The sequence below is a fragment of the Acinonyx jubatus genome, chromosome A1 (genome assembly GCF_027475565.1).
Source record: "Acinonyx jubatus isolate Ajub_Pintada_27869175 chromosome A1, VMU_Ajub_asm_v1.0, whole genome shotgun sequence".
Classification (NCBI taxonomy): Eukaryota; Metazoa; Chordata; class Mammalia; order Carnivora; family Felidae; genus Acinonyx; species Acinonyx jubatus.
In genome coordinates, this window is record NC_069380.1 from 115,041,419 (window position 1) to 115,063,528 (window position 22,110).

General features: G+C 48.7%; 1 protein-coding gene and 1 long non-coding RNA gene across 9 annotated transcripts; one reads left to right on the plus strand and one right to left on the minus strand.

The window, feature by feature from the left end:
- The first annotated feature begins 3,274 nt into the window (after positions 1–3,274).
- On the plus strand, positions 3,275–20,562 carry SLC4A9 (solute carrier family 4 member 9). 8 transcript variants are annotated; one of them, XR_003426399.2, is made up of 23 exons: positions 3,275–3,590; positions 3,932–4,092; positions 4,363–4,476; positions 4,912–4,967; positions 5,093–5,250; positions 5,514–5,601; positions 5,939–6,093; positions 6,288–6,404; positions 6,576–6,750; positions 6,909–7,042; positions 7,216–7,478; positions 8,555–8,613; positions 8,846–9,034; positions 9,163–9,276; positions 10,293–10,367; positions 10,471–10,632; positions 10,780–10,958; positions 11,714–11,786; positions 13,479–13,547; positions 13,800–13,973; positions 14,632–14,730; positions 15,083–15,186; positions 16,254–20,562. XR_003426399.2 is itself a non-coding variant. In XM_027076540.2 (22 exons), the coding sequence occupies exons 1-22, from the start codon at positions 3,373–3,375 to the stop codon at positions 15,134–15,136; spliced, it is 2,940 nt and encodes a 979-aa protein (XP_026932341.1). In that variant the 5' UTR covers positions 3,285–3,372; the 3' UTR covers positions 15,137–20,562. The 8 variants fall into 8 exon arrangements, 2 of the variants coding, with proteins under 2 accessions (XP_053077894.1, XP_026932341.1); XR_003426398.2 differs by having other exon boundaries at positions 3,286–3,590; positions 14,578–14,730; XR_008298160.1 differs by having other exon boundaries at positions 3,403–3,590; positions 4,368–4,476; positions 14,578–14,730.
- On the minus strand, positions 6,533–19,092 carry LOC128315465 (uncharacterized). The gene is made up of 2 exons (XR_008298248.1): positions 18,811–19,092; positions 6,533–9,088 (listed from the first exon to the last, which is right to left on the minus strand). It is a non-coding gene; the product is annotated as an uncharacterized LOC128315465 (long non-coding RNA).
- Positions 20,563–22,110: the final 1,548 nt, after the last annotated feature.

A 22,110-nucleotide genomic window follows, 5' to 3' on the forward strand; every position in this document is an offset into this window, starting at 1 on the left:
CTGGGTGAGGTCCAGCTGGAGACCTCTCTGTAGCTTTTTTTTTTTCCTGCAACTTCTTCATTTCTTATTCTATAGACTCTGATAAATATATAGTCAAAAATTTAAAAAGTTCTTAAAAACTAAAAGTTTTTTTTAAAGCTTATTGTAAGGATTACATGAGATAATGTGCCTAGAACACAGGGTTGGATTCAATTGACATTTCAATATATATTTTTGGGGCGCCTGGGTGGCTCAGTCGGTTGAGCGCCGACTTTGGCTCAGGTCACGATCTCGCGGTCCGTGAGTTCGAGTCCCGCATCGGGCCCCTGTGCTGACAGCTCAGAGCCCGGAGCCTGTTTCAGATTCTGTGTGTCTCCCTCTCTCTGACCCTCCCCCGTTCATGCTCTGTCTCTCTCTGTCTCAAAAATAAATAAACGTAAAAAAAAAATATATATATATATATTTTTTTTCTTTCTTCCCCACTCTGGGAGTGACTATTTTCACAGATATAGTAATAATGGCCTCCATATAGTGTGTTCTATGTGCTAGGCTTAATTTCCATGCATTGTTTCACTTAATAAAACCTAAAAGGCATGGGTCCTTTTATTTATTCCCCATTTGCTCATAGGAAAACTAAGGTTCTGCGGTGACAAATCTCTTCTCCACTTGTTAGAAAGTGACCAAGCCTGGATTTACACCAAGGCAGTCTGTTCATGACACCACTCCATCCCCTCCAGGTTCAGCTCAGAGTATTGCATAAAGGTATGCTTTGAACCTTGGAAATCATCTACCCCAACTGTCTCAGTTTATACAAAGAAAACACGCTAGAAAGGGGAAGGGCTTTGGTCAAGAACACCTAATAAATCTGTGACTGAGCCAGGATGAGAACCCAGTGTTTGGATTCCTGGATCAGGGTATTTTCCAGTGCCCACAGGCAAGGCTGCTCACCCATATAGCATACTTCCTCTGAACCCTGCCTTGGAGACAACTGGTGCCCACAGATAGACCTGCGGGTTCTCACTCACATCCCTCACCCACCCGCACAGCTCAGGCCACTCAGGACCCAAAGGTAGGAGTGGGGCCCTGGGAGAGTGGAGGCATGGTGACCCTCTACTGCAGGCAGCCTTGAGAAGTAGGGTAGTTAGGGTCACAGCGAAGGCAAGGGCAGACCCTCTGAACTTTGGCAGGAATGGGGGTGGGAAAGGAGGCTATGTGCAAGAGGTCCTTGTTCCTGTCCCCCCTCAGGCTCTCCTGAGTCACTTGCTCTGAGGTTGGGGCACATTCTTGAAGGGGATGGTCACAGGGATTCCAGGCCCTCTCAGGCCCTAGGCCAGTTTCTATTCTTCCTGGGGCTGAAACCAACTCCCACCTCAGACTCAGCACCCGGTTTCCACATGGTAATATAATGACTCACTCCATTCCTATCTTGGGACCTCCTTGGACTTGGGGCAAATCGCTCCAAGTCCAGACCTGGGGTTGGTGGGAAGGGTCATCAGCCCAAGTCCCATTTCCCAGGGAGGAGGGGTGTCCCATGTATCTAGTGGAGGGTTTGACCCACGTTCAAAAGAGCACGATTGGCCCTCTTTCTCCATCCTTGTTGCGCGGCTCCCACATCCCATCCCGCCGGGCCAATCCAGGGAATGTTGGAGCATTAAGGACCCCTCCCTTTCCTCTTGTCACCTCATCGCCCTGGCAAGTCCACTGGGGAAGCAAACCCTGCAGCCTAGTGGACCAAGCGATCCTGTCCGCGGGGAGCAGCGCCCTCGTGTGGCCTCCAGGAGAAACGCGTTTATTTCCCAGCACCCTCCCCCCCAACCCCCCTCCCCACCCCCGCCCCTTTCTATGCTCTCATTGAACAAGAATTTATTGAGTGCCGTTAGGTACCTGCTCTGGGGGCCCCGGGGAAGAAGATAGGTAAAATACCTGCTCTGTGAACGGTACATTCCAGTGTGTGTGTAGGTGTGTGGGGGCGGGGGGGGGGGGAGGTGCAGGCAATATACGACAAATACACGAGGCAGATACTAGTAGTGATAACTGTTAGAAAGAAAATGAAACTGAGAAATGTGATGGAAAAACAGGGCTGGATGGAAAAAAAGAAAAAGGTCTCCTTGAATGGGTAACGTCTAAGATGACACTTAGGTGACAGGGATCCAGTCATGTAACCATCTGGAAGGAAAACTTCCCTTGCAGAGATGAGAACTAGAAGACCCCCAGGCAGGAACAGGCTTTACATAATAGACAAAGACCAGGACAGCTAGAAAGGAATCAGCAAGAGAGAATGGTACGAGATGTGGTCATGGAGGTAGGCTAGGGCCAGACTACAGATTTTATAGGTCATGACGGAGTTTGATTTTTCTTCTAGAAGTAATAGGAATGTATTGGGTGAGGTTTGAGAAGAGTAACATAGCTTGATTACCTTTTAAAACAATTCCTATGGCTGCTGTGCAGAGAATGAACTTTGGCCAAGGAAGAGTGGAGGCAGGGGGATTATTGCAAGAGATTAAAAGCTATAGAGATAATTCAGGTGACACATGGTGGTGGCTTGGAACAGGGCAGAAGTGGAGGATGTGGGAGATGTGGTTGGATGCTGGGTTTACTTTGAAGGAAGAGCCAAAAGGACTTGCCAATAGACCACATTTTCTTCTGCTCCTTTGGCCCTGGGAACTCCATACACACACTCTAGTTGGCTCCTCTATCCTCACTGGGGGTCTGGGTTACAGAGGCAGACCCCAGGGACCCAGCTAAATTGCAAAGTTTCCAGGATCAAACAAAGGAATTTAAGACTCAGGCGTTGTGTTCTCCATGAACTGTCTCCACTTGCCATTATTAGCCCATTTAATGGGAGGGGACTCTGCCTGTTGTCTCCCTTACTCGATCTAGCCTGGCTTCTATAGCCCTAGTTACTCATTAAGACATTTGTTTATCCAAATAGGGGCCCTTAGGGTGTATTGGTGACACCCAAAACAGTCCTGGGGGTGGTGATGTTTGTATCTGATACAGAGTAGGGGGCAGGATCATCTGATGGTCTCAGTCTTCAGACCCAGGCCAGTGACTTACTCATGTTAATTTACACAAAACACAGTGGGGTCAGACCTGATCCCACAGAAAATGCACACAACATTTTTGCCCCAGGCTGGGCATTTCTTTAGATCCTGGGAAAGATCAGGCTAGCCTTACAAACATTCTCGGGCAGCAAGGGCTGGGGAAAGCAAGCAAGAAAGGGGATTACCCAGTTGGCTCTGGAGCCAGCAGGCCCTGCTCTGTTTGTGTTGTGCTTCATGGAGGGTGGGGGTGCATTATAAATGCAGCCAGCCAGAGGGCCCCTGGCTCAAAACCTAGGACTCAAAACCTAGGACTGCACCATCCCTGGGAGTCTGTGCAAGCCTCCCCAAGATGAAGCTGCCAGGCCAGGAAGAGTTTGAAGTCTCCAGTGCTTGTGAAAATGTGCCCACAGGAGAGCTGGAGAATGGCCCTGGCTCTTGCCCCAGCCCTGACGGCACCTCAGACACAGACAGAGGGGATCAGGGGATACCCACGGACCCTCTGCTCTTCATTCAGCTGAATGAACTTCTGGGCTGGCCCCAGGCACTGGAGTGGAGAGAGACAGGCAGGTGAGTGGGACCCAGGGCAATTTTACGGGGTCTTGCCCCTTCCCCAGCTGGTGACTCCTCCTGTTTGGGGAGATGCTCTGCCCCAATTAAGAGTTCCTCTCTGTGCTCTCCAATTCAGGCCCTCACCCTCCATGATGCTCAGTTTTCTCTGCAGTCTACTTTTGAGTTCCCCAAGACCCCAGATGAGGGGTGAATGTCCAGGAAGGGGCATGCTATGCACCACTGGGCCCAGCCTCCCCCCCCCCCCCCATTGCTCTACTTTCCCTGGCTCTCCTGTGTTCCCACAACCTGGACCTGGGAGAGATGGCCCCAATAACACAGTCTATTCCTCTCCACCACAGGTGGGTGCTGTTTGAGGAGAAGCTGGAGGTGGGTGCAGGCCGGTGGAGTGTCCCTCATGTGCCCACCCTGGCACTGCCCAGCCTTCAGAAGCTCCGCAGCCTACTGGCCGAGGGCCTTGTGCTGCTGGACTGTCCAGCTCAGAGCTTCCTGGAGCTCGTGGGTATGCTGGGAGCCTGTACAGGGAGGGCCTGAGTAGCTATGCCATTTCCCTAAGACTTCCCCCCAAAGCCTTGGAACTTTCCAGAGCTCACCCCACTGCACCCTAGGGATTATCCGTCCCTGTCACAGGGAGGAGATGGAAAAGCAGAATGGAGGAGCAACTTTCCTGAGATTCCCAGAAGGGAAAGGGAGCCAGGCAGAGGGGAAAGGGGAAGAGTGTGGGGACAGGGAGCTCTCAGGAGAGGGTTGAAGCCCCATCTCTATTCTTTAGAACAGGTGACAAGAGTGGAGTCGCTGAGCCCAGAGCTGAGAGGGCAGCTGCAGGCCTTACTGCTGCAGAGACCCCAGCATCTCATCCAGCCCACAGGCACCAGGCCCTGCCAGGGTGAGAGGCCCCTCCCTGGGCCCAGGACCAAAAGCCCTGGGTGGGAGGGTCCCAGATCCCCCCTGCGCTTCTTGGACTAAGAGCAGCCTAACCTTGGCTCAGACCTCTCAACCCGGGGCCTCAACCCAGGCCTCGTGGGTGAGAAGTGGAGGTAACGGTGAGGGGAGAAGAATGGAGGGGCCAGAGTTTTGTGAAGGGACGCTCTTGACAGGCACCGTGCCAGGAGCTTTACATGCAGTATATTCTCATTTCATCTTCACAACCATCCGGTGAGGCAGTACCACAATTAGCCCCATTTTAGTGATGAGAAAACTGAAGCTCAATGAGGGGAACTCTAGTTTTCATAGTTTATCACAGGTAAACCTGGTCAGGGAGCCCTGGTGTGTCCACCTCCAAAGCCTGTACTCTTACTCTCTGCCTGATCGTGTTTCGAAGGGTCTGCTCATCCAGGAGAGGCTTCTCACAATGAGGAAGCCCCGCTGAAGGAACAGGTTTGTGGTCCTTCCTTGGGCAGGGCTGGGAGAGGAGTCAGGCCTCATTATTAATCAGTACCCTACCAAAATCTGCCTTCCCACGTAACCACTCATCCATGTGTCTCCTTGAACCCCCCATCCAGCGTCAGAACCCTCTGAGACGGAAGCTGCCTCAAGGGGCTGAGGCAGGGGCTGTGCTGGCAGGAGAGTTGGGCTTCCTGGTACGGCCCCTGGGGGCCTTTGTACGACTGCGGGATCCAGTGGTGTTGGGGCCCCTCACTGAGGTGCCCCTTCCCAGCAGGTGAGGCTGTTGGGAGTCGGGGGTCCTGGAGCCCAGAAGGATCTCTACTGGGGAGGGGGTTGAGAAGTCTCTGGTTCAGTTCTCTGAGGGGGCGTGAGTGGGGATGGTGCTCAGGGGTCTGGGGAGGGGGTGGTGGTCAGGGCTGCAAAGTAGGTGTGAACATGATGAGCGTATGAATGGGGGCTGGTAGGAAGGTCAGAGGTCAGGGCTGCCTTGTGGGATAGCAGTCTCTTATTTTCTCTGGGGCCTGGTTCCTCCCTCAGGTTTTTCTGTCTCCTCCTTGGTCCCTCCACACTGGGAAGGGGCTATCATGAGATGGGCCGGGCCATGGCCGTCCTCCTCAGTGACCGGGTGAGCTGGGCAGGCAAGCGCGTGCGTGTGTGAGTGTGTGCACGCACGTGCACTTTTGCCAGTGAGAGTGCACACTGTGGCCTCTAGATGTGACCGAATACAGCAGTGAGGCAGAGTGTGGCTTTGTGTCTGTGCACATGAGGACTTAAGTTTTCTTGGCTACCAATGTAGCCCCCTTAACTAGGACACTGCTGGCACACGGTAGGCCCCCAATACTCACTGCATGCATGTATTAATGAAGGAATGCTTGAATGACTTGTGTCTAGCTTTGAGATTGTAAAGATTCATGTAAAGGTCCAGATCGGCATTTACTGCCCCTTTCTGCCCCTATCCCTAGCAATTCCAGTGGTCAGTTCGTCGGGCCAGCAGCCTTCATGACCTTCTGGCAGCCTTGGATGCCTTCCTAGAGGAGGTGACAGTGCTTCCTCCAGGTCGGTGGGACCCGACAGCCCGGATCGCCCCACCCAAATGTCTGCCTTCCCAGCACAAAAGGTATATGGGGGGTCTTCTCCACAGACCTTGGGTCCAGTTCCACTGTTCAGGAGGGGAGGGGATCCCAGGAAAGGGATACTTATCTTTGTATTCAGGGTCTGCTGGCAGAGATAAGAGCAGCCACCAGGAGGCAGCAGGCCCAGTCACGTTTTGGTTGGAGATCCTCAGGCAACCTGGGTTCCCCTTCTCTTCAGGCTCCTCTCACAACTGAGGGAGGTCAAGGGCCCATCTGCCCAGCATGGGGCCCTGGCTGAGGACAGACATGGTCACTGGCCACATGTGCCCAGCCCAGAGTTACAGTGGACAGGCAGGTGAGGTGAGCTGGGTGAGAGCAGGGGTAAGGGTCCTGGGAGGGGAGAGGGGTCACAGGGGCACAGAGGTGTATGCTCATGATGGAGGGGCTCAGCCAGTCACAGGGAAGGTAGCAGGGATAGGGGCGTGGGGTGTGGGCACTTGGGTCACTGACAAACCATGGGTGGGAGGCTGTTTGGGGGCCTTGTCCAGGATGTGCGTCGGAAGGCCTTGTGGTACACCAGTGACTTCCTGGACGCGCTGCATCCCCAGTGCTTCTCGGCTGTGCTCTACATCTACCTGGCCACCATCACTAACGCCATCACTTTTGGGGGTCTGCTGGGGGAAGCCACCGATGGTGCTCAGGTGAATCGGGAGATGTGAGGGGGGGCAGGCACAAGTTTCAGTATTCTGCTAGCTACCCCTGGGGCAATGGGTCGGCCGTGGAGGCTCCCTGGAAGCTTGGGTGGCTGTACTGAGGACTCCGGTGTCCTGTGCTGACAGGGTCCTCCGCCGGCTTCTAGGGGGTGCTGGAAAGTTTTCTGGGCACTGCAGTGGCTGGAGCTGCTTTCTGCCTGTTGGCTGGCCAGCCCCTCACCATCCTCAGCAGCACGGGGCCAGTGCTGGTCTTTGAACGCCTGCTCTTCTCCTTCAGCAGGTAGGAGAACGCCCCCACCCTCACCAGACCCTCACTAGCTGCACTCTTGGCCTGATCCTGGCTGGGTCAATAGGGAAGGGAGGGAACTGTCTGTTTGGCTCCAGGGGTACCTAACCTGGGGTAAGTGGGGAGCAGAACAGCCCTGGCAATCCCTGCCTGTCTCACTCCCCCAGAGATTACAGCTTGGACTACCTGCCTTTCCGCCTATGGGTGGGCATCTGGGTGGCCACCTTTTGTCTGGCACTAGTGGCCACAGAGGCCAGCGTGCTGGTACGCTACTTTACCCGCTTCACCGAAGAAGGCTTCTGTGCCCTCATCAGCCTCATCTTCATCTACGATGCTGTTGGCAAAATGCTGAGCTTGACCAGTGCCTATCCCATCCAGAGCCCTGGCTCTCCTGCCTACGGCTGCTTATGCCAGTACCCAGACCTGGGAGGTGGGTGAGGGGAATACGGAGCTGGAAGAGATGGGGGAGGATGCGGGAGGGGGAGGGGATGTCCCCTTGCTGTCCCCCTTGTTAAGTTCAACAAAATCCTGAATACTTTCCTGATGACCAGCTTCTCTTCCCCACTTTTGTTTTGAATCCATTGAGAAGTAACAGAGGAGGCCCAGTATTATCTTTTATTTTTTAAGTTTATTTATTTATTTTGAGAAATAGAGCAAGCAGGGAAGGGCAGAGAGAGAGGGAGAGGATCCCAAGCAGGATCTTCACTGTCAGCGCAGAGCCCAAGATGGTCTCAAAGTCACGAACCACGAGATCATGACCTGAGCCGAAGTCAGACACTTAACCGACTGAGCCACCCAGGTGCCCCAATATCATCTTTATTTCTGACAGTGCTGATAGAAGAACATGCTTATATCTATGGGGAAATGGGCTTCCTAACAATGAAACCAAAATTAAATAGATTTACCCACCCAGTCATGGCTGCCCTGGACAGGGACTGTCTTGCCACAGAAGGGCAGAGCTAAGTTGCATGCACAGGGCAGGCAGCTTATTCCCAAGAGTGGGGAGAGGAAGGGACAGGGAGAGGCATGCTCCATTCCTTCTCTCAAATTCACCAATCGAACAAATTGCTGCTCTTCCCTAGTCTGAGTGACTGACTGAGGGGGAGAGCAGCTCAGAGTTTTACACTTGCACATACCCCTGCACAAGGAAGCAGCAGGAATGGGGAAGAGATATCCTCTCAAGAGCGCCAGACTCTGTGTTAGGCATGAGCAAAACCAGTTCTGGTCCTGATAGAAACCCACAGATTGGTGTGCTCATCTTTTAAGCAAACATTTGCTAGGCATCTGCTCTGGCTGGTCCTATGCCGGGCACCAGGGATACAGAGACGTAAGGAATTGGTAGGGACTGGGAGATGTCCTGAGGAGCACAGCATTTAGGGTCAGAAGACAGATGAGTCAGAACTAAGAACTTTCTGGCTCAGTTGGATCCATGAGATCAGGCTCCTGAGGGGCTGGAGAAGCTTTCCAGAGGAGGCACATATACCCAAATTGTTCTCTGCTTCCCAGGAAATGAGTCTCAGTGGAAGGAGACAGAACCAAAAGACAGAGATGACATCTCAAGCATGGTGAGGGCCAGTTCCTGGGAGAGTCCTGGGAAAGACATGGTGGAAGCCAAAGAAGTCAGTGGTTCCTGGCTTTTCCCTCCCCACAGGCTAGGGAAACCATTACAGTTCACAGAAGCCCAGACATTTGCTGTGGCTGGAGACCTCCTATCCTGGGTCCTTGGTGTCTCAGTGAGTGTCAGTCAATGTTTATTCTGCCACCCATAACCCCATACCTGAACACCCCTCCATACAGGACCTAGGCCTGGTCAATGCCTCCTTGCTGCCCCCACCTGAGTGTGCCCGACGGGGAGGCCACCCTCGTGGTCCCGGCTGTCATATAGTCCCAGACATCGCCTTCTTCTCTGTCCTCCTCTTCCTTACTTCTTTCCTCATAGCCACGGCCCTCAAGCATGTAAAGACAAGCCGCTTCTTCCCCTCTGTGGTGAGTGTTACCTCTGTCTGTGGGAGAGTACTGCCTCTTGGCCTTGGGCCCTGTCTGTGAATGGGAAAGGGTAAAGAGGGAGGGGGCTGGCAGGCCTGAACCTGACCAAGTGTCCACTGTGTGGCCAGGTGCGCAAAGTGCTCGGTGACTTCTCCTCAGTCCTGGCCATGCTGCTGGGCTGTGGCCTCGATTCCTTCCTGGGTCTAGCCACACCAAAGCTCATGGTGCCCAGCGAGTTCAAGGTGAGAGCTGGGAGTGTAGAACAGAGGGGAGAGCAGGGCCAGCAGACAGGACTTTGGAGGAGGAAGATGAATGGATACCATGCTTTTCTTCCTCTGAGCTTCCATTTCCTTGCTCATAAAATACAAATAGTAATAATAATGACCTCACGGAGTTGTTGTGAGGATTAATGAGGTGTTGCTGCCAACACAGTGGGTACAGAAAACATGGGAGTTATTATTATAAATTAGGGGTTAAGAGGTTGGGTTCTAGTCAGCCAGCCCTGGGCTCGAGATCCAGTTCTGCCACTTCCTAGCTGTGTGACCTTAGGCAAGCCAACCCACATTTCTCATCAATGAGCCTCAATTTATTTACCAGTAAAATGGAAATAATAAATAACAATAGCTGCTACTCTATAAGCTGTTCTGAGGTTCACAGAAGATGAGTGTAAGTCACTCATCTGGCACATACCAAGATCTCAAAAAATGTTACTTATTGTTGTCATAGGTTGGTCCTACCCACCCTACTACTCCGCACTGTCTTCTTTGCACCCCTGTTTGCCGGCTCTGATCTGCTAAAGCTGGAGCTCCCTCCCAAGGGCATGGCAGTGCACAGGACAAGGCTTAGCACGGACTTAGCACCTAGACTTTGCCTGTGCATTTGGAGACCTCCTCTCCAGCTTCCCCCAGGACAGGAGAGCAGGGAGACTCCACCTGGGGTAGCCTCAGGGGCTCAGAATCTGAGATGGCAACTGGGGTCCCCTCCCCCACACAGACGCTTATAATCAGAGCAGACGCAGACACACCCAGCCCTGCCCTGGCCCCAGATCAAGGCAGGTTTGAGCCTGAGTCGCCCCACCCTGGTTGTAGGGGGCGGGGGGTGCCTAGGGAGGAGGGCTCTGTACATCAAGAAATGTGGGCAGGCCTCACCCACCATCTCCTCCTCTTGCAGGGAGGGAGGGCACCTGAGAACCAAAATCAGAGCCCCTGGCTCCAGCCCAACTCCCAGGCTGGTTCCCCTTCTTCTGCCCTCTTTTAAGGCACTGGAATGCTTTCAACCAGTTGTACATGCACACGTACTGCTCCCACCTACCACCCAGGGTCTTGGAACTGGGGTAAGGGGGTTGGGGGTTATGGAGGAATGCCAAAGCCGGGGTGTGCAGGTGAGGTGCTCTTGGGAGGCCTTCTCTAATTTGTCCACGGAATGCCCTCTCCCAGCCCACACTCCCTGGGCGTGGATGGCTGGTGTCACCTTTTGGAGCCAACCCCTGGTGGCTGAGTGTGGCAGCCGCCCTCCCTGCTCTGCTGCTGTCTATCCTCATCTTCATGGACCAGCAGATCACAGCGGTCATCCTCAACCGTGCCGAATATAAACTGCGGGTAAGACCTGCTGGGTAGGACCAGAGGCCCCTAGACCAAGGTACAGAAACTCCAGGGTGGGGTCCAGGCCCTCCCTCTCCCACTCCAAAGGACAGAGAGCCCAGATCTGGCTTAGTTTCATCCTCGATGCTCCACCACTACCTGCAGAAGGGAGCTGGCTTCCACCTGGACCTCTTCTGTGTGGCTGTGCTGCTGCTGCTCACTTCAGTGCTTGGGCTGCCCTGGTATGTCTCAGCCACAGTCATCTCCCTGGCCCATATGGACAGTCTTCGGAGAGAGAGCACAGCTTGTGTCCTGGGGGAACCCCGCAGCTTCCTGGGCATCAGGTGAGGCCAACACTGAGGAAGCCAGAGTGAGAGATCCATCCGTAAGGTGGTGTAGGGGAGTACAAGGCAGAGTGATTTGGACAGCTTAAATTCTAAGCCTCCAGAGGGCTCTCTCACTACTCCATAAGCACTGCAGTGGGGTGAATGGGTGGGTTCTGGGCTGAGATGGGCGTGTCAGGTCTCCCCTCTTCTTCTTGGCCATGGGTGTGGGAGGGCCCGTGGGAGGAGCCTCATGGACACAAAGGCCGAGGCGGCCAGGGCCAAGGGAGGGTGAGGTGCCACCTAACAACCCCCTCCCCCGTCCCCGCCCCCCCCCCCCCCCCCGCAAGGTAGGAGTGCCTCACTGATGTTACAAAGTTACTGTGACAAAAACAATTTTCTAACCTGTTGGAAATAAATTCGTGGAAAGTTTGTGAAATCAACTTTGAAACTGTGAAATGAAAGTTTTTATGGCAGTGTAAAAATCGCTAACGTTGCACCAAAATAAAAAATAAAAACAAAGAGCAACTATGAGCTTGAGCTGATGGAGAGGCCTGGAACATCCCAGCTCAAGTGCCCTGCCCCTTCCTTTCCACCAATTTTGCACATGATGCTAAGGCCCCCTCCCTGCCAGGCTACTATTGGGAGGGTGGGGGGGAAAGGGCTCTCTCCACTTCCCTCCTGCCAGTGCCTATAGTGGCGTCTGGTCAGCATCTCCAAGCCACGCACCCTGGGGGCTCTCCCAGCCCCTAGCTAACTCTTCCCTCACCCCACAGGGAGCAGAGGCTGACAGGCCTGGTGGTGTTCATCCTCACAGGAGCCTCCATCTTCCTGGCACCTGTACTGAAGGTACCTTTGTTAGGCTGGCATCAGGGGCAGGGCAGTAATAATAACAAATACAGCAAGAACTGACACTGGCTAAATACTTACTGTGCACTAGACACCGTGTTAAGTTTTCTCCACACTTGGTCTCATTTGATCCTCACGTGAACCCTGAGAGACATTCATACTTCACCAATGAGCAAACTGAAGCTTGTTTGTTTTGAGAGAGAGAGAGAGAGAGAGAGAGAGAGAGAGAGAGAGAGAATCTTAAGCAGGCTCCACGCCCAGCTCAGAGTGCAACGCAGGGCTGGATGCTGGATCTGACAAGCGTGAGATCACAACCTGGGTGGAAATCAAGAGTTGGACGCTTAACCAACTAAGCCACCCAGGTGCCCCAAGGAAACTGAAGTTTAAAGAGATTAAGTAGCTTACAAAAGGCCACCAAAAGAGCTAGTTTCTCAGATCTATCTGAGAATCCAAACTCTTATCTGGTGGGTTTTCTACCCAGTGGAGCCAGGTATGGGCACGCTACCATCCCCTATGGGCCAAGAGGTATGGCAGTCTTGCTCCAGCCTGCCAACAAACCTTAGACTAACAGTGTGATCATCACATCCCAGGAAAACCTTGAGACAAAACCCCTTCACTTCTCCCTTACCAGATGTTTATAGAACACCTGCCATGCGCAAGGCTCTGCTAGGCACTTGGGAGAAGTGGCAGGGAGGAAGGGGAGACAGGAGTATTGAAAAGAGATATGGAGCCAAGCCCCTATCAGCAACATACGCACATGAACAAAAATTAAGTAATAAGTAATCGTAGAAAGGTTCAACAAGCTAAGGCGAGGACACAGAGAATGGCATACAAGAGTCACCAGGGAGGAAAGGTTTGGGGAGGGAAAAGTCATGGAGGCTGGGTGAGAGTAGAGTAGTTGAAAGAGCCAGATAGACTGGATTGGCTGCTTGCTAACTAGGTGACTCTCATTCAGCAGATATTTACTGAGCATAAACCATATGCTAGGCACTGTTCCAAAGACTGAGGATATAGTGGTGATCAAAAGAGACCATCCACTGCTTGAAGTCTGGTGAGAAGAGAGAAAAAAAAATTAAAACAATAAAACAGGAAAATTTCAAATAGTGATTACTTCTAATGAAAAATATAAGAGCATAAGGTGATTAAGAGTGCCAGGGGTCTACTTTAGATTGAAAGGTGTCAAGACACCCCACCACTTCTGGGGTATCAAGAGATGAGCAGCGAGAAGCCTGAGTAGCGAGAAGGAAGTCAAGGAAGAACATTTTAGGTAGAGGGAAATAGCAAAGCAAAGCAAAGGCCTTGCAAAGGATAGAAATAAACCTTGGCATATTGAGAGAAGGAAAGGAAGCCATATAGCAGGAACAGAGGGAGCGAAGAAGAAAGATAAGCGAAGAAGATAAGATAGGAGAAGTAGGCCAGGTAGTGGACAAGTTAACTTAATCTCTCTGAAACCCATTTCCCCCTTTTGTGAAATGGAAATTATAAAATTTACCTCATCTGACCATCTTGAAGCTTCAGTATCAGGCATGCAAAGTGGGAAAGGCAGAGAAAGACTTGGGTCAACTTAGGTGTGGATGCTGGAGGCTGGGGTTGGAGCCTAAGGCTGGGGTGGGGGTGGAGGTGAGGGAGTGTGGGTCTGGGCAGCTAGCAGAAGTGAACTCCTTTGCCAGCTCTCTACTTTTTTTCTACCAGTTCATCCCGATGCCTGTGCTCTATGGAATCTTCCTGTACATGGGAGTGGCAGCGATTAGCAGCATCCAGGTGGGCCCATTAGAATCACCAAGCAGTCTCACTCCTCCTCTTCTTTCCTGCTGGTGCCTTCTGCTTATACTTGCCAAGTCCTCTCCTCTCCTCTTCCTGTCTCTCCTGGGCTCAGGAACTCTGATGCCAGGCTCTGAATGGGGAGGGTGCCAAGGGAGCCTTCTGACTTCCCGCTCACGCTGGACTTGGACAGCTAACAGTGACACCCTCCAGGCTGAACACCCTGCTCTCCTCCTCCTCTTATTCCCCTAGTTCACAAAGAGGGTACAGCTATTATTGATGCCAGCAAAACACCAGCCAGACCTCCTCCTCTTGAGACATGTGCCTCTGAGCAGGGTCCACCTCTTCACAGCTATCCAGCTTGCCTGCCTGGGTCTGCTTTGGATAATCAAATCTACTCCTGCAGCCATCATCTTCCCCCTCATGGTAACTTGGGGCAAGGTTGGGTAATGTCCTGGGGGTCCTGGGAGACTCTGAACCTGGGAGGGTGGCCAAAGCCTACACAGGAGGAAGACATTCCCCTCTCACTTGCCCTAGCTCTGGTTGGGAGTTTTAGGACAAAGAAAGATGGCCGAGAGATGCCTACGGATAGGTTAGTCTTGGGATACCTGATTCAACTCCATTTTTCTAACCTCTTTGGGCTGATCAACCACAAGCAGGAATATAAAGTCCAAAAGAAAACTGAGGTCCTGGGAGAGGCAATACAGGCACTTTTATTACTCAGTGAGGTGATAACACAGGTGGCTTCTGGCCTTATTCTTACGCTCTGAGGAAGTTAAGAGCCATAGGCTTTGTAGTAGGACCAATCACATCCCAGCTATGTGACTTCTGAGAAGTTTCTAAACTCTCAAGTCCTCAGTTTCTTTCTCTATACAATGGGAACAATTATATCTACCTCGTAGGAATGTGTTAGCATTAAGTGAAACAATACACAGTGTCTAGTACATAGGAAGTGCTCAACGCATGTTACTGTAGTTCATGTTTCTGCTGCTATTGCTGACAGCTCTGGGTTTTGTTTGCATCCCTGCAGTTGCTGGGCCTGGTAGGGGTCCGAAAGGCACTGGAGTGGGTCTTCTCACCACAGGAACTCCTTTGGCTGGACGAGCTGATGCCAGAGAAGGAAAGGAACATCCCTGAGAAGGGACTGGAGCCAGAGTACTCACTTAGTGGTGACACTGAAGATGTAAGCTGCAGGATGGGCCCTCTCAGGAGAAGGGGGCAGGAGTGGGGAAGACCTTCTTGACCAGGAATTATCCCTAAAGTCTAATATTTCTATTAAGCCTGAACACAATCACTCCCCTTAGCTCCTCACTGACACAGGTACACCGAAGGGGTGAGGGAAATCTTTCTTTATAGGGCCAAGGGCCCTAGTTTATCAACCCATGGGATTGGAAAGGTCTGATGACAATTTGGTGGGCTTTTTCAACCTTGATCTTTGTCTCAGTGTGGGTTTATATCCTTTCACTTTCTGGGTCCCTTTCTCTCTGCTCTGTCTCTGCCTATTCCCAACTCATCTTGGGATCTTTCTTCCACAGTCAGAGCTGATGTATCAGCCAAGGGCTCCAGAAATCAACATCTCTGTGAATTAGCTGGAGTAGGAGGAATTTGGGAGTAGAGACTCCAGGAAACTGAGCATGAGGTGAGGATGTGAGGGAAGTGCCCCTGGAGTCAGGGATGGGGAAGTGTGCGCTCAGACCTTGGAAACTTCCAGTGTGCTGACTAGCCTGTTTTGCCTTCATGTTCCAGTCCTTCATGAACCCCAAAGTAGAGGAGGGAATAGAATGGTCTCCCCAGAGGGAAGAATGAAATAAGCCAGGGCACCTGGGCTTGGCTCCCTGCGGCACTGAACTCTGGCCAGTAGAGGGAGCTGAAGCTCACACCAAATTAGATGTAGAGATTGGGGGGGGGGGGTTGGTGGGAGGAAGGGGTAAGATGATGAAAGAATGTAGGGAACTGGGGAGGAGATGAAAGGAAGATAAATGTCCCTGCTGCTTTCCTTCGCCCTGGAGGCCACTTCCTTAGGCTGCTGAGAACCACACTCCAGACAAGTGGAGGGATTCTGTCACTTGCCCACTTTGCCATTCCTTCAATTTTTATTCCTCCACTTATGAAAACATTTTATGAATACTGTACTTAAGGAGTATTTAGATACTAGAGAGACAGGGGTAAGATAATCATGGTCCCTAACTTCATCAGTTTAAATTCCACTGGGAAAGACCAACAGGCAATTGTTGGAGTGGGATAGAGGTGGCTAAGGGAAGCACCAGCTGTGGGAGCGGAGAGGCCTCTAAGCCCTTCTTGGAGGGTGGCGAAGGTGGGGTGGTGGGAGTTGGAGAAAAGGAAGGGGTGCATAACTTGAAATTTGAAGAATGAATAAACACTGTGCAGGATAAGATGGAGGGACATGTTCTAGGCCGAGGGTGTGGCATGTGCAAAAGCCTGGTGTTTTTCCCCTGTGATAAGCTGAATTTCTGGGGTCATAGAACCCCCTTCTATCCATGCTTTTCCAAGCTCGAGAGTGCAAGAAGCCCCACCATTTGCAATGGAAAATTCTAGAGGCCAGAGGGAGAAAGGGCAATTCAGTGGCAAGCCCAGAATAAGATCCAATTTTTCCTTATCCCCTACCAACTCCTTTGCCTTGTTCTTTGCCCTACTGTGCCCCTGAACACTTGCTCTGACTCAACTATGTCTTCTCTTCGTTCACAGGTGTTTACTCAGGAAGTTAGGACATTGTTGGTTTTTGGCTTAACAGCCAGATGTTCAGTCGTCTGGGAACAATGGGGCAGGACTGGAGGGCAGCTGGCCAAGACTTGTATTGCCCTCCTGAGCAGGAGGTAGAGAGTGGCAGGGAACAAGCAGGTCTGCTGGTAAGCCCTGATGACTGACTAGGCCCTATTCACTCTCTATCCCATTAAAGGGACCTGGAAGCCCTTCCTATTTTAAACTTTCTGCCCTTACAAATTCTTCTTTACAGAATTGGGGGTCTTCAGCAAACTTTCTTCAGTTTGCAAAAGGGGAAAGAAAACTTTCCAGAAAAATTATTTCTCTATTTAAAACAGTTTTCTATACATAAAAAAAAAAAAAACTTTACTGATTTTTGACCACAAAAGTAAATGAGGTTATTGAAAATATCAAAACATCAAAGACACATATAATTTTGAAATGAAAACCATGACAGTGATAACCAGTGTTCACATTTTAGTGTATATTGTTCAGATTTATTTCAAGGGACACGTTAATATTTTTATTAAAATGGGATTATACTCTTGAGTTCTACATGTTTGTCACTTAATGTGAGTTGAATATGTTCCCCTGTTGGTACATACATTCTTTATCTACCTCATTCTTTTTGTAATCTGCATAGAATGAATAACCTTATAATCTGAAAAAGGTATCATATACACAAGAGAGTATATAAAATGTCTTCTGCAAGTACAAGAATTTCTTCAGAGTATATACCTAGGAGTGAAATTAAAGAGTAATGATAGAGCACTTGTGTATGTCAGTTCATCTGTGAATTTTAAAGTTAAAAATTATATTTAATCTAGCATCTAGCATTTTAGTTGTTTTAGTCAGGAAGGCTATTCAAAAAGTTTAATCTATACAAGGCCAGAAGTGGAAATTCTTTTTTCTATAATGTTTTATTTTTAAGTAAATTCTCCCCCCAATTTGGGGCTCAAACTCACAACCCCAAGATCAAGAGTTGCACATTCCACCATGAACCAGCCAGGTGGCCCAGAAGTGGAAATTTTGAAGGCTCTTTTTAGTGCCTTTTTTTTTTAAAGATGTTGTTTTTTTATTTTTTATTTTTTTATTTTTGAGAGAGCAAGAGTACCCAAGTGAGTGAGGGGGAGAGAGAGAGAGAGAGAGGGAGGGAGGGAGGGAGGGAGGGAGGGAGAGAGAGAGAGAGAGAGAAGTGGGTCTCACCTGGTGGGGCTTGAGTTCACCCATGTGGGACTTGAACTCACTAACGGTGAGATCATGACCTGAGTCAAAGTGAGATGTATAATGACTGAACCACACAGGTGCCCGGCTCTTCTAAATGTTTTTTTAAAAAGGCTCCTAACATTACAGCCTGAGTACCTATTGATTGAGAGAAATATATACCAAAAGTATAATTTAAACTTAGATAGTTATGTATTTTACTCATTTCAGCAGCATCTACATAATGTTGAAAACATCTTTATTTAGACTGATTTAAACATTCAACAAATACTTACTGAACATCAGCAATGTCTTGTCAGATAAAATTTCTAACATCATGGAGTTTATACTGAAAGACAGAAATAACAAACAAAAAATAACATTATCTGGGATAATGACAAGTACACTGAAGAAAATCAGTAATATGATAGGGCCTGGGAGAAGTTTACTAGAGATGGATGCTCAAGGGAGGCCTCTCTGAGCAGGTGATCTTTAAGCTGGCACCTGCATGACAAGGAACCAACTAAATTATCATCTGCCTGCAGCCAAGACATGGTAAACAGAGACATGAATTTAAGTGTCCTACAGTCCCCAGATTGGGAACCACTGTCGTAAGGGGAAGACTATGAGGTGAGCTCTGGCTTCAGATGTAGCCCTTAGCTTGCTCAGTCCAGGCCATGTGAGCCTGAAACATTCCTTTCCTGGCTCTAACCCACAGTCTTCAGTTTTCTGTCAGTAAAATTGGGCCACAGTCCTGATTCTAGGGTGCTATAAGAGTTAATTGATGCCTATAACATTTTTAAGATGTTTAGATGAAAAACTCAGGGCTGTATGGAGGGTTATTAGAGCCTCCCTAGCCCCAGGGAAAATCTCTCCATATCAGTAACACAGGTCCTCTCTTCTCTAGTCTGTAGCTGTGGGACAATGACTTTCACACTTTTGTGGGTATTAGGTTGTTATAATGTGAATTCCTTGGGCTCTTGGCCTGAGGTTCTGATTTTCCCTGAGGTTCTGTGTCCTTCTGTCCCCTTGTCCAGGACCTCATGTTTCCCAACACTCTAGATTTCTGTCTTTGCAAATGGACCAGAGTATGTACTTGTCCATATATACTGTGGTCAGAGACATCTTAGGTCATTTTTCCTAAGAGCAATCAAGAGGAGACATTGGGGAAGGCAGGAATGTGTCTGTATCTACTTCTCAAATGTAGACCGATATTAGGAGGAGGATTAGGAGAAACCTTTGAATAAGAAGGGAGGAATTGCCGACTGGTCGAAAATGAGAAAAGAAGGTGAGTACAAGGAAAATAATCCTGGTGTGAGGCCAGTTCACTGCTTCTTACCTCTTTTCCTGGTGCTGAATTCCACTATAGGAGCTGTCCAGGAGTTGACAACAAATTCCTTCAACAAATACATATATATTAAATGTCTATTATATGCCAGGCAATGTAGTCTATTGTATTACTAGGTGTAGGAATTCAATGTGAAATAAGATCTCTGCTTTCCTGGAGCTTCCATTCTAGTAGGGGGAGGCAGCAAATAAATAAATACAATGATATATATGTAAGACTATTTCAGACAGTGGTAAGTACAATAATACAAGATAACATAATAAAGAGGGAGAGTTTGGCAAGTGACTGTCTTAGATTGGGGGTTAGTAAGGGCCTCTCTGAGAAGATAACATTTGAGCAGAGACCTGAATGACAAGAAGTCAGCCTTGGGATTAGGGGAGAGGGAGTGGAGGGAAAGAAAGCATTTTTTGGCCAAGGTAATATCAGTGCAAAGGCCCTCAGGCAGGAAGAGCTTCAGAATGTTTGAGAAGGCCCACAGAGCTAGAGTGGAGGAGTGAGGGAGAGAACAGGGGAAGGTGAGGTTGAAAAAGATGAGGATCAGTGTGGTAGGCTATATAATGAATACTTTGAAAGAGGCAATATGGATGAGGCCTTGTCCCTTTGGGTAAGAATAGTAGAGGCCAACCTAGAACAGCCAAAACAATCTTGAAAATGAAGAACCAAGTTATAGGACTCACAACCTCTGATTTTCAAAATTACTTCAAAGCTCCTATAATCAAGACAGTGTGGTACTTGCATAAGGAAATACATACAGGATTGACAGTCTAGGAACACATACTCACACTTACGGTCAATTGATTTTTGATGAGAATGCCAAGACAACTCAATGGTGAAAAAAATAGTCTTTTCAACAAATGGTTCTGGGAAAACTGGATATCTCCATGCAAAAGAAAGAAGTTGGACACCTGCCTCATACCATATGCAATAATTAACTCAAAATGCATCAAAAACTTAAATATAAGAGCTAAAACCATCTCTTCTTAGAAGAAAATAAGCCTTAATCCTCATGATCTTGGACTTGGCAATGGTTTCTTAGAATGATACCAAAACACAAGGAACAAAATAAAAAAATAAATTAGACCTCATAAAAATTTTAAAACTTCTATCCTCCAAATGGCACTATCTAGAAAGTGAAAACAACCAGCAGAATGGGAGAAAATACATGTAATTATACATCTGATAAGGGACTTGTATCTAGAATATATTAAGAACTCTTACAACTCAATAACAAGAAGACAAATAACTCAATTTAAAAATAGGCAAGGGAAGGGGCACCTGGGGAGGCTCGGTGGTTGAGTGTCAGACTCTTGATTTCGGCTCAGGTCATGATCCCAGGGTCATGGGATTGAGCCCTGTGTAAGGTTCCATACTGAGCATGGAGCCTGCTTGGGATTCTCTTTCTCTCCTTCACTGGCGCATGCTCTCTCTCTAAAAAAAAAAACAAACAAAAAAAAAACCCCAAAAACAAAACAAAACAAAAACAAAAACAAAGGAAGGGGCATCTGGCTGGCTTAATCAGTGGATCATGCGACTTTTGATCTTAGGGTGGTGAGTTTGAGCCCCACATTAGGTGAAGCACTTACTAAAAAAAAAAAAAAAAAAAAAATAGACAAGGCCTCCAAATAAACATTTATCTAAAGAATATATAATAATGGGAGGACCTGGCTGGCTTAGTCAGAGGAGTGGGGTCACTTGACCTTGTGGTCATGAGTTTGACCCCATGTTGGGTATAGAGATTACTTTTTTTTTTTCAACGTTTATTTATTTTTGGGACAGAGAGAGACAGAGCATGAACGGGGGAGGGGCAGAGAGAGAGTGAGACACAGAATCGGAAACAGGCTCCAGGCTCTGAACCATCAGCCCAGAGCCCGACGCGGGGCTCGAACCCACGGACCGCGAGATCGTGACCTGGCTGAAGTCGGACGCTTAACCGACTGCGCCACCCAGGCGCCCCTAGAGATTACTTTAAAACAAACAAACAAACAAACAAACAAACAAACAAACTAGGGGTGCCTGGGTGACTCAGTCAGTTGAGTGTCTGACTTCGCCTCAGGTAATGATCTCACAGTTCCTGAGTTCAAGCCCCACATTGGGCTGGCGGCTGTCAGCACAGATCCTGCTTCAGATCCTCTGTCCCCATGTCTCTCTGTCCCTCCTCTGCTTGCGTTCTCTCTCAAAAATGAATAAACATATATAAAAATAAATAAGTAAATAAACTTAAAAAATAAAGAAGATATACAAATGGACAATAAGCACATGAAAAGATGCTCAACATCATTAGCCATTAGGAAAATGTAAATCAAAATCACAATGAGATACTGTTCACACACATTAGGATGGCTATAAATAACAAGTATTGGTGAGGATGCAGAGAAGTTGGAACCCTCACACATCACTGGTGGGAATGTAAAATGATGCAGCAGCCCTGAAAATAGTTTGTGTCCTTCTAAAAGTTAAATATAGAATCATCATATGAACTAGCAATCCCACTCCTAGATATATACCCAAAAGATTTAAAAGCAGGGACGCAAACAGATACTTTGTACCAATGTTCATAGCAGCATTATTCACAATAGTCAAAAGGTGAAAACAACTCTGATGACTCAACAACGCAAAGTGATGAATAAACAAAATGTGTTATATCCATACAGTGGAATATAATTCAGCAATAAAATGTAATGAAACACTGATACATGCTACAACATTGATGAACTTTGAAAACATCATTCTAAGTGAAAGAAACTAGTCACAAAGGACTACATATTGTATGATTCCATTTATGTTAACTATCCAGAATAGACAAATCCATAAAGATAGAAATTAGACTATTGGTTGCCAAAGGTTTGGCACCTGGGAGGGAAGGGGTGGGGAGGTGAAAGGTGATGGCTAAGGAGTATAGGACTTATTTTTAGGGCTGATGAAAATGTTCCAGAATAGATGTGATGGTTGTACAACTCTGTGAATACAATAAGAGCCACAAAATTAGGTGGTCTGTAAATTATATTTCAATAAATCTATTTTAAAAAATAAAAAGAAGGGCGCCTGGGTGCCTCAACTGGTTAAGCATCTGACTTTGGCTGAGGTCATGATCTCGTGGTTCATGAGTTTGAGCCCTACGTAGGGCTCTGGGCTGACAGCTCAGAGCCTGGAGCCTGCTTTGGATTTTGTGTCTCTCTCATCCTCTACCCCTCCCCTGCTCACGCTCTGTGTCTCTCTCAAAAATAAATAAACATTAAAAATTAAAAAAATAATAAAAAGAATGGTAGGGGCCAGAGCCTGGTATCTAATTAG

Coding starts and splice junctions, on each gene's coding strand:
- SLC4A9 (XM_053221919.1), top strand. CDS start 3,373: ATGAAGCTGCCAGGCCAGGAAGAGTTTGAAGTCTCCAGTGCTTGTGAA. Junction 7,043..7,215: donor CTGCTCTTCTCCTTCAGCAG/GTAGGAGAACGC, acceptor TCACTCCCCCAG/AGATTACAGCTTGGACTACC. Junction 7,479..8,554: donor CCAGTACCCAGACCTGGGAG/GTGGGTGAGGGG, acceptor TCTGCTTCCCAG/GAAATGAGTCTCAGTGGAAG.